Raw genomic sequence first — 13,180 nt, 5'->3', positions numbered from 1 at the left:
TAACAAAAAGGCACAACTCGGTAACACCTTGCTCCAATGATGGTTAACTCCAACGAAAGGAGCACAAATCATGTTGTACTTATTGGTTCAATATGTAGTATCAAATACTACTACGTCCCTAAAGCACTCATAATCAATTTAGGACCTTCCATCCTTCCAGAAAAAAGTTAGTCATTCGGTTTTCTTGATCAACTTGCACTGTGTAGAAGAACATTGGATCTTCAACTTGCTTGCGCTTAAGATAATTGATCAAGCTTTGAGCATCCCCTGCTTCAAGCATAATTCTTTTTTCCCTATTAACAAAATTGTAAATTGTAGCAATCTGTTTTCGTAAACCCAACATTTTGAGACCCACCGACTTCTTCTGCTAAATATACGTACGTATTTGTAGTTCTTATACCTGCATTCACCATGGTTTTAATCACACCCGTATGAGCTTCTGAAATTTTACGATTTGATTTTAGAAATTGTCTTTCCTTTGGCATTGCAAGTTCATGATTGTGTTCAAGATCAAAGGTAGAAACTTTCCACACACCATCTTCTAGTAAAAATCGAATTTTGGCTTGGCAACTTGTTCTCTCGTCCAATCTCTTAGTCTTTTCTCTTCACAAGGGTCACTGTCTTGTCGAAAACCTTCTTTTGAACAACAAAATTAAGTGTTGTAAGATCTCCATTTTTGTCATATCTTCCGTCTCTTTCGAATGCTAAAGCCAATGCGTGCCACATACTCATTATAGAGATCATAAGCTTCTTGCTCATTTTTCGCAATCTTTCCATACAAATCTTTAGAATAACTCTCTTCAAGATTTACAATAGGTAGAGTTTTTTCCCGAGCATTGCATTCAATATTTTCTTCATCGCTTTCGACATCAATGACTGCATTATTCATTGAGAGATCATTTTTACCATATTATAAGCCAAAAATTTCATAGAATATTGACCAACAATAATAAGATTTTATAAAAAATAATATCATGGCCAAGAGCCAAAGAGCAGTGTCCTATAATCATGCAAAATGTTTAAGAGCTCACACATACAACTTATTAAAAGGAAAAATCAAATACCTTCGTCTGAGTTTGAGTCTCCATCCATAATACCTTGGTCTAGGTTTGAGTCTGTGAGAAATGGAGGGAATTCTTGTTATTTTTCAAAGAAATAAAAGAGGGAATTGAGTCTGTGCAACTTCCCTCAAAGTTTCCGACGACACAAGAGCTTTTCAATTGAAAGAAATAAACGGAGGATGTAACAGAGTTAAAAGGCATCTTTTTGTTTTTGACTTTTCAGCTTCTCCAAATATGATTAAGTGAGCAAATGATAAAATCTAACTGTCAAAATTTAATATGTTGGGATCACCACCCGCCTTGCTGAGGTGTGTGTTTCCGTTGCCCCAAAAATTTCTCCAATTCTTGGGTGCACCTAGAACCTCTTACCAATCAATGGGCTGAGATTAGCTGCTCCAAACTGAATAAAATAGCAAGTAGCCCACTTTGTGAAATTCAAATCACGGGCCGTCCAATTTCTATTAAGCATGATTCGACAAAGATTGAAATCCAACGGTTACAAGTAGCTAATAAAATAGCTCACAACCTAGACGGAGTAGGAGAGAGCAATTGTTGAAGGAACGCGAAAACAGAAAAAACTCAGAGAAATGAGGAAGTTCGATCCATGGCCGATTTTCTTCAAGCGAGAGTGGAACCGGAACTGGCCGTTCCTCGTTGGGTTCGCCATCACCGGAACCCTAATCACCAAGTTCTCTCTCGGCCTCACTGGTAAGCTGTCCCCCTCCCCGATCTGCGATCTGTTCGTTTCCAATTCGAAATTCGAAACCCTAATTTTCGTTGACCCATTTGTTTTGTGTTAATTTATTCGCAGAGGAAGATGCCAAGAACTCGCCTTTCGTTCAAAGGCACAAGAGGTAGCTTTTCTTCTAATCCGTTGATTCGTTAGGCCGTAGATAAAGAGAAAATAGTTATCATTCAAATGCAGTATGATTATCTGGTAATTGTTACAGCGCGTGAAAAAAAATCCACTCTTTCGAGTTTTCGTTGAAACTTTTGCTGATTGTTGCATTGGGTGTAATGAATGGCATCTAGATCCTAATTCTGTTACTATAATTGATTGCTTTGTTGTTTCTTTAATGTGCGGAAACATCATTTTTAGGTAGGAAGTTTGGAATCATGAGTTAATTTTGTTGATTCTCTGGTATATGGTGTTGAGTCCAGAAGTATTTTACTTACGACGATTTTGGTACACATTGTGTTTATGGCAAAAACTTGAAAACCGATGTGTGTTCTCAGGGCTTATAGTTCAGTTTTTCGAAAAAGAACAAGGCATTAATGCATTTAGTTGGTCGAGATTACTTCCCAACGTGGTTTAGAGTCAGATGGTCAGACTTGGTCTTCTGCTGCTAGATCATGCATCGATCATCTCAACTCTATCATAATTGTTGTAAAAGTCACTTGGACATGAAGCCCATACTTATCCGTTTTTGAATTCCTTTTTTGGCCAAAAACCAAAATTTTGAATTCCACCATGAAAACCATACAGTTGAGTTGTAAACTCTCTCTGTGGGCCGGGGATAATTGGTTACACAATTTTTGGTACTTGTTGCATCCTGACTTCTTTCTAAAATTTTATAGGTTTTTTTTTACTTTTCCTAGTATGATGAGTTTCATATGTATTGGGTATGGAGATTTTGAAAATGCTAAATTGATGAGTTATTTAAAACATTAACTTACATAGTTGCATGTTAACAAGGGTTTGAAATTTCTAAAGGATGCGCTAGGCGAGTCTAAGCCGCCAACATTCAGTTAAGGATATTTGTCAAATGAATACCTTTCCAGGACATGATCGCTGCAATGCTTTTACGTATACCAGGGGGTTGTCCAGGATACAATGTTTCTCCTTCCCTTGGGATCTATTGGCATAGATATAACCTTAACTTGGATTGCTGTAGTTTTCTCTAGTGCTTGTTCATTTAGTTTTTGTTTTTATAATCTGATCTTTCTATTTAGGTCAGTCTTCGTTTTTGGCATGTACCGTTTGTACATCGTCAATAGCATGCCATAGCATTGCTAGATATAATTTATGAGTCTGTTGTAGAAATTCTTTACTTAGTTCTTCATTTGTTTTATAGGTGATTTCTGAATGCCGTGGTAGCCACCTTTGTACTCGAGTTGTGGAGGAGGAGGAGGTTCTCGTGCTATTTTCAAGGACTATAATAACGAAAGAGAGATGTTCTAGATACTCTTTTTGAGTTTTCTGTTATGTTTTGAATGACTTGAATAACATGGGAAGAAAGACTGCTATTCGTTGGTTTTGAATTTGGTGCATTCGCCCGACATTCTTCAAAAATGAAACAAAAGTTGTGTTACATATTCATGTTATTTTTACAGGCTTATGGCGAAGTAGTGTTATCGCGTCGCTTGTTTCTGGTTTTGTGATTTCTTTCCTGTTTTTGTGTCACCCTTCTTTTCAGCAAAAAAGTTCTGTATGCTTTTAGATGTGCTGTGGAATGTGGCACCGTAGAATCTTGGGAGAAGAAATTTGTTAGGTAGTGGCGACCGGCGGGGGAAGGGGATCACCAAATTTGTTAGAGTCTGCGCATAATTTGCCTTCGTGTAAGTTTAGTGATTCCTCCTTTATCGGCAATTACAGTCCGGTCCGAAATGCACATTTTATGTTTAGTGATTCCTCCTTACCTACAAATCTTGCTAAATCAGTCTCAACACGCCGTTATTTTTCGTCTAGCGAGTTACTTTTGTTCGTATAAAAAGTCATTCCTTCTTACCGACAAATGTAGCTGGAAATGCAAAATTTCCCCTTATTGATTTGTCCTTATGACAGATCTTACACATGCATAAAGAGAAATGACGTTTTACATGTATTGTTTGATCGAAGACAAAACATGTGTGTCCATCTCACGCGTTAACGTTGCAAGGAGGGATTCTATTGAATTGAAATTACAGAGACACCGTTTCGTATTTTATATTATAACACAATGAATTAGAACAAAAACAAGAAGGAAGCACACAATGTGGTTACGGGAATCATCCAAGACGCGCATACGCCACATTGTCAAACACATTCCATAACCGAGACCTCAAACCCCGCCGGTGTTTATATTTCCGGCAATGCAAACAGACAGACAATCATTTCTTTTTGTTTACTCCAAGCCTCAATCGGAAATCCTCCTCCATGAGGGGTAGGCCTTCGCGCAACTTGATCTTCGGCTCCCATCCCAGCAATTCTTTTGCTTTTGTGATGTCGGGTTTCCTCTGTCTTGGATCGTCGGGAGTGTTCTCCACCCTCTTGATCTCCACCTCGGGGTTGATGAGCTGTAAAAGTAGCATATAAATCGATCAATATATCTGACATAGTACTGATAGTAGAAACCAACAAGATCACTGGTCCTCTTGTTTTGTAATTGACACATCAAAACTCGAATGTTTCAAACGTTATTGTATCCATTCACCAAATATTCGTTTCTAACGTTCGAACTGAAAAAAAGCTTCTGCAAAACCATACTCTAACAGCCAACAAAAGGAAAAATGATGGAAAAAGAGAAACTGACCTCCTTTACCGTTTCTGCAAGTTCGAGCATTGTAAATTCACCTGAAAGTACACAAGATGTCAATAAAACTAGAGCATAGTCTTATGACAGATTTTTGAGATACACTCATCACAGTATGATATATCTAATGGATTACCTGGGTTTCCGAGGTTAATAGGCCCGGTGTGCTCTCCTTCCATGAGACGAATGAGGCCATCCACCTACAAAAATTTAAATGGGTTACTATACATAAAACCCAACTCATTGCCATACACGGAAACAAAATGAAAAGCGAAAAAAGTTCCATACCAGATCGGAGACAAAACAGAAACTGCGAGTTTGAGTCCCAGGATTCTGAACTGTCAACGGTTCATCACTACAATGTTGAAAACACATTGTAAAATTAATCCAAAGGTATCAATATTCAAGGGAAAGGGAAGTGATGAAATTAGCTGTCTTTAAGTCAAGACTGAATTAGTTAGTGATGAAAGTAGCCACAGTTGGGGCACCCTAAGGTCTCACCGAAGGGCCTGAGCTATAAAATTGCTCACAACACGCCCATCATCAATATTCATGCGAGGGCCATATGTGTTGAAGATTCTCGCAATACGTATTTCTGTCAAAGAGTGTAAACGAAATTATATATTCATGCGAGGGCCATACGTGTGAAAGAAAAAAAATAACAATACTTTGTTCATGGAAAACGGAAAAAGAGAAAAAACAAAATACCTATCCCATGCTGCCTATGATAGTCGAACATCAAAGTCTCAGCAACACGCTTCCCCTCATCATAACAGCTCCTTACTCCTGCAATTAATATATGTACTTGTCAAGGTCATGGTCTCATGAACTTAAATAAATCCCATGAACAGTTCAGCATTTCTGGAATCTCCATCAAGGAAGTCCATCTCAAATCAGGTAAACCATTTCAGAGTTAATTTTTTTGGTAACATGGTGTCAAATACAAAAGATATTAGCGTTTAGTTAAAACCAGAATGAAGCGGAATTTCCAGCTTAGAATGAGACGAGCACTTACCAATTGGGTTAACATTACCCCAGTAGCTTTCAGGTTGTGGATGCACAAGAGGATCACCATATACCTCTGAAGTGGATGTCAGCAGAATCCTGCTCAAATATATTTACTTAAAGTAAGACAACTTGATGGAATACAATTATGAATCTTTTATAAGTGCAAGATTAATAGACCACCTTGCTCCAACTCGCTTTGCAAGTCCAAGCATGTTCAGCGTGCCAATCACATTTGTTTTTATTGTCTGTTAGAGAATCATATGCTCAAATGTTAGATTACAGATTTAACGTACATTTTCTATTGGAGGTGAAAGATCTTATATGAATGAACAGGAAAAAGAAAGTAAAAATATTAGCTTCCGTTGCTGATTAAGGACAAATGACATGTTGCCCGCCTTGCTTTACAAGTCATTTTCTCTTAATCAGCAATTTGAATCGCATGCGACACATGCACTGCCAAATGCCATCTCGATATCTAATGTGCCAATCACATATGTTTACCTTTACAGGATTGTATTTGTAAAAAATTGGTGAAGCTGGGCAAGCAAGATGGTAAATCTGATCAACCTCGACCAACAACGTCTCTGTGACATCTGTAGCAAACAAACATAAAGATATTTAAATAAAAGTCATGCCTTTGAAAAGATTAATGACTCTTAACAGAAAAAAGAAAACCCAGATGAAAGTAACTTGCTCAGTAAACCAAAATGTATGTACCATGACGAATAAGCTCGAATCTGGGATGACCAATCCACTTTTTCAGATTGTCCTTGGAGCCAGTGAAGTAGTTATCAACGACAATAACCTGTGGAGAATGGAAACAATATAAACCATGATGAAACAAATCATTTGATATATGATCTTATACTACGTCTAACTTATTGCAATTTTGTTCATCATGGAAGCTTAGTATTAACAAAAGTTTCCCAACATGAAGTATATAAAAACATTGAATCTTGAACTCGTTACTGAACAGAAAAATTGACCCTGAGACTTTATTAAAAGTAAATAATATGCTTACCTCATTCTTTTCATTTTCCATCAACCTGTCAACCAGGTGAGAACCGATGAATCCAGCTCCTCCAGTAACCAAAATTCTCATATTGGACTGCCACAGTAAACAACACACAATCAAAGCATTACAATAACCATAAGCGGCCGACGTGAAAATTTGGACAGAACAATGATATTTACTAGCCAACTAATACCAAACAAAACATACTCCTGGAACTGAAAAGCAGCACGATTTATCTCAATAAGCGTAATGAACTCATCTTTGCTATAACAACAAACGAGCGAAAAAATGGAAACGTGACAAAGTTAGATGACACCAAAATTTCAAAACAGGCAAGATCATGAGGATATGCAACATTTTCTTCTGGACTCAGAGAATTCAGAAATGTGGTTTGACTTTCTGCTAACTGGGGACAAAACAGAGAACCAAGAAAGTGGAGAATGAGTGTGATACGAGCGCAAAACCTCGACCACTGACGATACATAATTTCAAGATCTAATCGTACAAACCAATCGTGTGGAAAATGCGATCTGTATTAGCAAAACAAAATAATTGTATAATTATCAGTTAATTACAATATTTCTAAGATTTAGGTTGCTATCAGTAAATGCTGATGGAGAAATGCAACGACCCCAGTGGCATAAATATCAGAAACACAATAAATACACAAAATCAACACCAAAAAAAGGTATTTCAACACTGTAAAAAGCAGTTCACAAAAACCCAAAGAAACGAAAAAGATAGATGAGTAAATAAACAAAAGAAATAGCACAAGGACCTGAAAAAACTTGGAGAACCGCAGAGGAGATGGCAAAGGAGGAGGCTTTGTTGTGGTCTGGTGCTCCCCATTGGTAGAATTGTTTGCCATTTTCTCAGATCCTCTCTGCAATCCAAATACCTGCAACAATTTACCCAAAACCTTCAAACTACAAGCACTAAAAGATCAAATTTTCTGCAGAAATTGTAACAAAGTTTTGAACTTCAGTTTCTAATCATCGAAAATTTTATGGTGCTTCGAAATATCTTAGACTCTGGAGATTTTTAACCGTTAAATCTTAATCGTTATATTTTTAACCAATGATCTAACCGTTAAAAAGTTCGAGTATACTAGAAAATCACTCGAATTATAAGGAAAGATTAGAGCTTGAAGTTGAAGTTGACCTGAAAGATAAAGCCGCTTAGGAAGAAAACCCAATACCCTTTGGATCCGCCAAGTTCAAGTTAGCAGAAACCCAATATTTATAGTCCCTCAAATCTCAAAATAATTCCAAAAAATCGGAACTTCTACCAACCGATGAATTTTAAATAGAAATATAAACATTTAAATAATATAACGAACCGGAAAGCCTTCAAATTCAAGGAAAGTTCTGGCCTTTTACTGATAGCTCCTCGATAACAATAAATTCAATTTGAAGTGACAATCCAAACTGTATTATTTTATTTTATTTTTGACAAATAACAATGTTAATAGTTTAAATTATTAGTTGTTAAATGAAGATTGGTGGAAATTGAATTCATATTAGAGTGTATAGACATAATTAATTTTCTTTACTGCGGTAAAATGTCATTCGCACAAACATGATTATTTTTTGTCACTATATTAAAACGTCATCTGCAAGCAAACTGTATTATTATTCCCCATTTAGAAATCATTTTCTTTTAAAGGTACCAAATAATAATAATAATTCAAATTTGGTAATCCAACTATAATTAGTAATTATGTACCAAATAAAGAAGATTGTAATTATTTATTTACCATGTGAAGAAGTTAGAGAATCTTGGATTTTGAGAGGTCTATGGGATTATCTAATTTATGAATTTTGGGAAAAAGGAAAGGATATATAGGATTAGTGATCCTAATAACAGTGATTAGTGAGCTATAGCCTATAATTAGAGGGGAATTAGGGTTCTGAGTCCTAAAGATATAGATGTGACAATCTAGTGGGACTTTGGTGACTGTCTAAGAGACAGGTAAGACCAAGTTCCTTGCTTTGTTTTGAAGGTTGGAACCCAATGCTCTCTTTTGTATGAGTTTGTCATTTTATACGCTTACGCATCTGAGGTATTGCCACGTGTAAAAATAACTTGGACAAAATGGTGTCTTGATAAGAACATTCCTGGAAGATTCTATCTGCATTAGGATTTTGAATTTCTTTCTAAGTTGGGTTGAAATTAATGGTACTCCATCATAAACGATAAACAGATTCACAAAGCAAATCTGATTAGTATTCTGATTTTAGGAGAAAATTCTAGTAGACAATGTTCGTGTTTGTTTTTTATTTTCATTTAAATTCTTTCTCAAAATGGGGTGGAGTTATTGTAAATAAATAAAAAATTCAAGGTGATAGACTTGTAATTACCTAACTTACTGAATAATATGAGCTGCAATTGAGAATATTTCATTAGATAAGTGATCATACGAAAAATGACAGGATTAAAAACAAGAATATTTGAGGTAGAATAGAGGTGGCCACAATTGAAGATGAGATGAAATAAAATCAGTTAAGGTGGTTTGGATATGTGAAATGAAGACTTACAAATGCTCCAATTAGAAAATGCAATTATGAGACAAAGGCTTGGGGCAAAAATGGTAGATGAAGACTTGAGAAGAGACATTATCAAAAGACATGGAGTACTCAAAGCTGATAGAAATCTTGGTGCAAAAATCACTGCAATGACGTTTTATGATTCATACAACCTACTTCACTTAGTGAAACAAGACTTTGTTGTTGTTGCTGCTGTACTAAATAATAGGAGCCCAAAAATTCAATGGGATGCATTGATACACTTTACGATTAAATTCATATGGTTGTATATTGGCAATCTCATTCTAGCTGCTCAAACACTAATACACTTCATTAAACGGTTGGGAATGAAAATGAATGAGATGAGAAACCTGTCGACTATCTCGTACCTTCATTTTTCAAGTGTGCCATATCAAAAATCAAGGAAACTTACCTACTTTTTCATTCATTTTATTGTTAGTAAACACATAAATATGAATCACACTCTCATTCCTTACAATTTTCATGAGCGAGTAATTAATTCAACCAAAAAAATTGCAAAGAAACAGTGTAAGTTGCTGAAAAATGATTTTAAAAGGAAATGATCGAGCTGATCCTTACAATTTTCATGAGGGAGTAATCATTCGTTACATATTTTTGTCAGTTCTTTCTTTATATATAATTTTGCATGCATATATGGGTACATTATTTCTGATAATCATGCAACTTACAAGAGATTTCGTACAAATTAATGTGGGAAGAAGGATTCTCCCATTGAACAAGTTCCCTGATTCCCTCTTCAATCTCTCTTGTTTCTCTTATTAAACTACTTATGCAGAATCCTAAACCACTTAAACACAAAACCATTTGGCTCTTGAGCTCCTCACTTTTAGCATCAATTTTATCAACGACTTCCTCCGAGTGCTGGAGATAAGAACTCATAATCTTATCCATCTCTGAACTACAAGCCCTAAAAATATTCGGTGTTCGAGATTTTCCCAACTCGGGGTCAGGAGATATGTTACTCTTTTGATCAAGAACTGTGATTGATTTTATCAAGGTGATATCCTTGAAGCATGTCATCAAACTTCCAACCATTTTCTTGAAATGTTCAAGGTCACATTCCAATGTATGTACAATTTCCTTCCATGAAGCCTCAAGTGTTTGTGAATTTTCTTCAAGAATTCCAACTGCATGAGCACTTAAAACTAGCAAGTCCATCATTCTGGAGAAAGACCTCAAGAGTTTTCCATAGCAAGCACTATGAAAAGGCAAAAACCAGAAATTGGGCTCCCCCTCAGCTTCTCCAATCAACTTCCCAAGTTCTTCAGTATGCATTTTCAGTCTCTTTTGATTATCTTCCAAATTGGCTCTTCCTGATTGAAGACTCACCGAGTTGATGCACTCCTGCAATGTCCCAAGAGTCCTAGAGAGTTGAACTTTTGCAAGAGCAGAAGCTCTTGTGGGTTGCAAGATTAGGTCAACGATAATAGAACTAGATAATCCGATGAAGGTTTCTGTGATTCTGGCTATGGCAAATTCACTTGGAGGACCAAAGTTTCTTCTCCCCAAAACTAGTACGGCTCCAATTACTGCTGAAATGCCTCCTGCCTGGCCGTACATTCGGCTACGCTGGAGAAAACTGGTGAAAATGAACCAAGGAATCAGAGATAAAAGTCTCATTGACAAAAACCTTTGGAAGAGAAACCAACCCAAAACTCCATATACAGTTCCTAAAACAGTCCCTTGTACTTTAACATTTGAAACTTTAAATGTTGCTTCTCTGGTTGATGCAAAACTGATTGCTACCGGGAGTCCTGCCCAGTAGCCATCATCTTTGCTGTACATCAAACCGAAAAACACGGCAAGACCCAAGGAGAGTGAACATTTGAAAGCTGACATAAGCCTCTTGCTGCTTACCTTGGTGGACAAGTTACTCCATATCTTGAAATACAATCCATTTTGTTTGAACGAATTAGTTGCTCCTCCATTCTGGTGAACCAAAAATTTTTCCTGTACAGTCTTACTTCTGGATAATAACTTGCCTTGGAGGAGATTGATGCAAAACAAAAAGAAAATTGGGGGTAAATCTTGGTGGATTTGTGGGATGGTTTGAAGTGTTTGGAGGAAACCAACATTTTCTGCTTTTGATTCAGGAACAGTTACCGAATCACAAGGCGTGCTTAAGTCTAGGCTCATGTGCTGCTCTACTAGTCTAAGTAGAGCATCTTTACTGAGCTCTCCATTCACCACCTTAACTGGAAATGAAGGAATACAGGTTAATGCCATTTCCATTCCTCTAAAGGGTATCTCTAAGCCCTGCAATCTATCTCCTGGATTTACATAGCCGCATCTCGAAATTAACTTCAGCGGAACTCTCTCCCACTTCATGCTTTCCTGCACGGAAGAAAAACATAGTTCAAATCGATCAGCGCGCCTAAAATGAGAGTCCGATTTATAAGGTACTTTAATTGATCAGTAGTAGCTAGCTACGTATACTACGTACTTCATTACTAAAAGAGGTGAGATTCACTTGTTTAATTAACGAAGTCAAATATATATATATACACATACAGATCCTTTAACAAGAGGGATCCCTATTTATATGTATATTATGTACGCATAGTTTTATTGAATCATGCTATAAATTATGTACACATGATTATTCATCACGCATATATTGTTATTTTGTAATTTTGCATAAGGTTTACTTACCTGGTGGTTTTTGATAGTTTGAAAAAGCATAGTTGCAGTGGAAGCCAACGAATTTGCTTGAGAAAGTGATGCAAGTGCTGATGTGCTATCTTCTGCGCAGAACGCCTCTCCAAAGATCTTGAGCCTTTGTGAAGCATTCTCGGCAAGTAGCTCTGCGTTTTGTTTAACCTGCAAAATATATTCGAACGCGTTGAATATTTAATTTATATACAATAAAATGTAAGTAATCTCGACTATTTGCACTTTCAGGTTGTCATTCTGCACCTAATTTAATTGCATTATTAAATATTTATATGGATTAAAAGCACCTCTCGAGAAGCAAGGCGTGGGAAGGGAATCAACAGAGCCAAAACACAAGCCAACACCCCAATTCCCGTGCTTGTAGCCACGTGGACAGGGTGCATGATAGCATCTGTATGGCCCCCATTTATATAAGCTATGACATACATAATCACAATCTGTCCAAGTGCTATGCGTTTGGTCACAATGTGAGTAATCTCCGGCAGAGCCACCCCGAATGCAGCAAGCCCCACCGCCAGAGCGGTCGTGCTGGTCGAAAGCCGGGCTGGCCCAATCAGCCACAGACTCAACACCGCCGGCCCAATAGTTTGTGCCGTGGCGTAGAGCCCGAGCCAACAGCCACAAAGTGTGTGCCCCAGAGTTGCATCAGGAACAATGAGGAGGACTGTGACATAAGAGAATGCCGGGAAGGCTACTTGGCGTCGGAGAGATTGTGGGCCATAGAGGGTGGTTAGGGCAACTATGGTGCAAGCAAGACATGTACGGAATGCAGAGGCTAGGCATGTTAGCCACATGGCTCGGGCTCGGTTGGTGTGGTCAACAAAAGTCGGTATATCGTTTCGTTTTGCACCAGCTAGAAGCTTCTACGTACTTAGCTGTCTGTGGGGGTTTTGGTGATGGATTTATAGTATGGAGGTGTTGAGGTTTGGGGAGAGACTGGAGTTATATGTTAGGGGAAGGGTAAAATTGGTATCAGGAACCATATGCGAAAGGCTCCAATGGGGACCTACCAATCTGGTGAATGGGTTGATGTGATGCTAATATTAGGTGTTCACTAGTAATGTCGATGGTGCTACCAAAGTTTGGTTGGTGGGATGATTGAGGGAGGGAGAAAGTGTTAATTAGAGATTTACAGGCTCTGAACTATTACACAAGTTGTGAGGCCGACTTGTGTGATTCGAGTTTTTTTTTTCTTCTCGTGTGTACACTAACTTCTGAGTTGCTTGTGAATATAGATCGTGAAATGCTAAAAGTTTTTTCTATCACACTAGATGATAACATATGATGTTATAATCTTATCCTCCAACCGTCAAATGTGAACGTGCAATCTTCATGTCCCATTAC

General features: G+C 37.4%; 3 protein-coding genes across 4 annotated transcripts; 1 reads left to right on the top strand and 2 right to left on the bottom strand.

The window, feature by feature from the left end:
- The first annotated feature begins 1,581 nt into the window (after positions 1–1,581).
- LOC137715995 (ATP synthase small subunit 6, mitochondrial-like) lies at positions 1,582–3,373 on the top strand. 2 transcript variants are annotated; one of them, XR_011065615.1, is made up of 3 exons: positions 1,673–1,769; positions 1,873–1,915; positions 3,137–3,373. XR_011065615.1 is itself a non-coding variant. In XM_068455381.1 (2 exons), exons 1-2 carry the CDS (start codon positions 1,649–1,651, stop codon positions 1,917–1,919), a joined length of 168 nt encoding a protein of 55 aa, XP_068311482.1. In that variant the 5' UTR covers positions 1,582–1,648. The 2 variants fall into 2 exon arrangements, 1 of the variants encoding a protein (XP_068311482.1); XM_068455381.1 differs by lacking the exon at positions 3,137–3,373 and having other exon boundaries at positions 1,582–1,769; positions 1,873–1,919.
- A 541-nt stretch (positions 3,374–3,914) lies between these two features.
- Positions 3,915–7,915, bottom strand: LOC137715994 (UDP-glucuronic acid decarboxylase 6). The gene is made up of 13 exons (XM_068455380.1): positions 7,758–7,915; positions 7,375–7,494; positions 6,603–6,689; positions 6,299–6,386; positions 6,083–6,174; positions 5,762–5,826; positions 5,589–5,677; positions 5,282–5,359; positions 5,075–5,168; positions 4,862–4,928; positions 4,710–4,773; positions 4,574–4,614; positions 3,915–4,337 (listed from the first exon to the last, which is right to left on the bottom strand). Exons 2-13 carry the CDS (start codon positions 7,462–7,464, stop codon positions 4,152–4,154), a joined length of 1,041 nt encoding a protein of 346 aa, XP_068311481.1. The 5' UTR covers positions 7,465–7,494; positions 7,758–7,915; the 3' UTR covers positions 3,915–4,151.
- Positions 7,916–9,805: 1,890 nt separating this feature from the next.
- Positions 9,806–12,630, bottom strand: LOC137714277 (uncharacterized). Its single transcript, XM_068453524.1, has 3 exons — positions 12,124–12,630; positions 11,816–11,983; positions 9,806–11,497 (listed from the first exon to the last, which is right to left on the bottom strand). Exons 1-3 carry the CDS (start codon positions 12,628–12,630, stop codon positions 9,806–9,808), a joined length of 2,367 nt encoding a protein of 788 aa, XP_068309625.1.
- Between the last annotated feature and the right edge of the window lie 550 nt (positions 12,631–13,180).

This window comes from Pyrus communis, chromosome 14 (assembly GCF_963583255.1).
Source record: "Pyrus communis chromosome 14, drPyrComm1.1, whole genome shotgun sequence".
Classification (NCBI taxonomy): Eukaryota; Viridiplantae; Streptophyta; class Magnoliopsida; order Rosales; family Rosaceae; genus Pyrus; species Pyrus communis.
Note: the sequence above shows the minus strand (reverse complement) of the source record. Positions and strands in the feature narration are given on the sequence as shown.

What these genes read in the sequence shown, in the direction of transcription:
- LOC137715995 (XM_068455381.1), top strand. Translation starts at nt 1,649, where the DNA reads ATGAGGAAGTTCGATCCATGGCCGATTTTCTTCAAGCGAGAGTGGAAC. An exon ending in GTTCTCTCTCGGCCTCACTG is followed by an intron (nt 1,770 to 1,872) that starts GTAAGCTGTCCC and finishes ATTTATTCGCAG; the next exon opens with AGGAAGATGCCAAGAACTCG.
- LOC137715994 (XM_068455380.1), bottom strand. Translation starts at nt 7,464, where the DNA reads ATGGCAAACAATTCTACCAATGGGGAGCACCAGACCACAACAAAGCCT. An exon ending in TCATAGGCAGCATGGGATAG is followed by an intron (nt 5,169 to 5,281) that starts GTATTTTGTTTT and finishes ACTCTTTGACAG; the next exon opens with AAATACGTATTGCGAGAATC. An exon ending in TCTGTTTTGTCTCCGATCTG is followed by an intron (nt 4,774 to 4,861) that starts GTATGGAACTTT and finishes AAATTTTTGTAG; the next exon opens with GTGGATGGCCTCATTCGTCT.
- LOC137714277 (XM_068453524.1), bottom strand. Translation starts at nt 12,630, where the DNA reads ATGTGGCTAACATGCCTAGCCTCTGCATTCCGTACATGTCTTGCTTGC. An exon ending in CACGCCTTGCTTCTCGAGAG is followed by an intron (nt 11,984 to 12,123) that starts GTGCTTTTAATC and finishes TATATTTTGCAG; the next exon opens with GTTAAACAAAACGCAGAGCT. An exon ending in AAACTATCAAAAACCACCAG is followed by an intron (nt 11,498 to 11,815) that starts GTAAGTAAACCT and finishes TCTTCCGTGCAG; the next exon opens with GAAAGCATGAAGTGGGAGAG.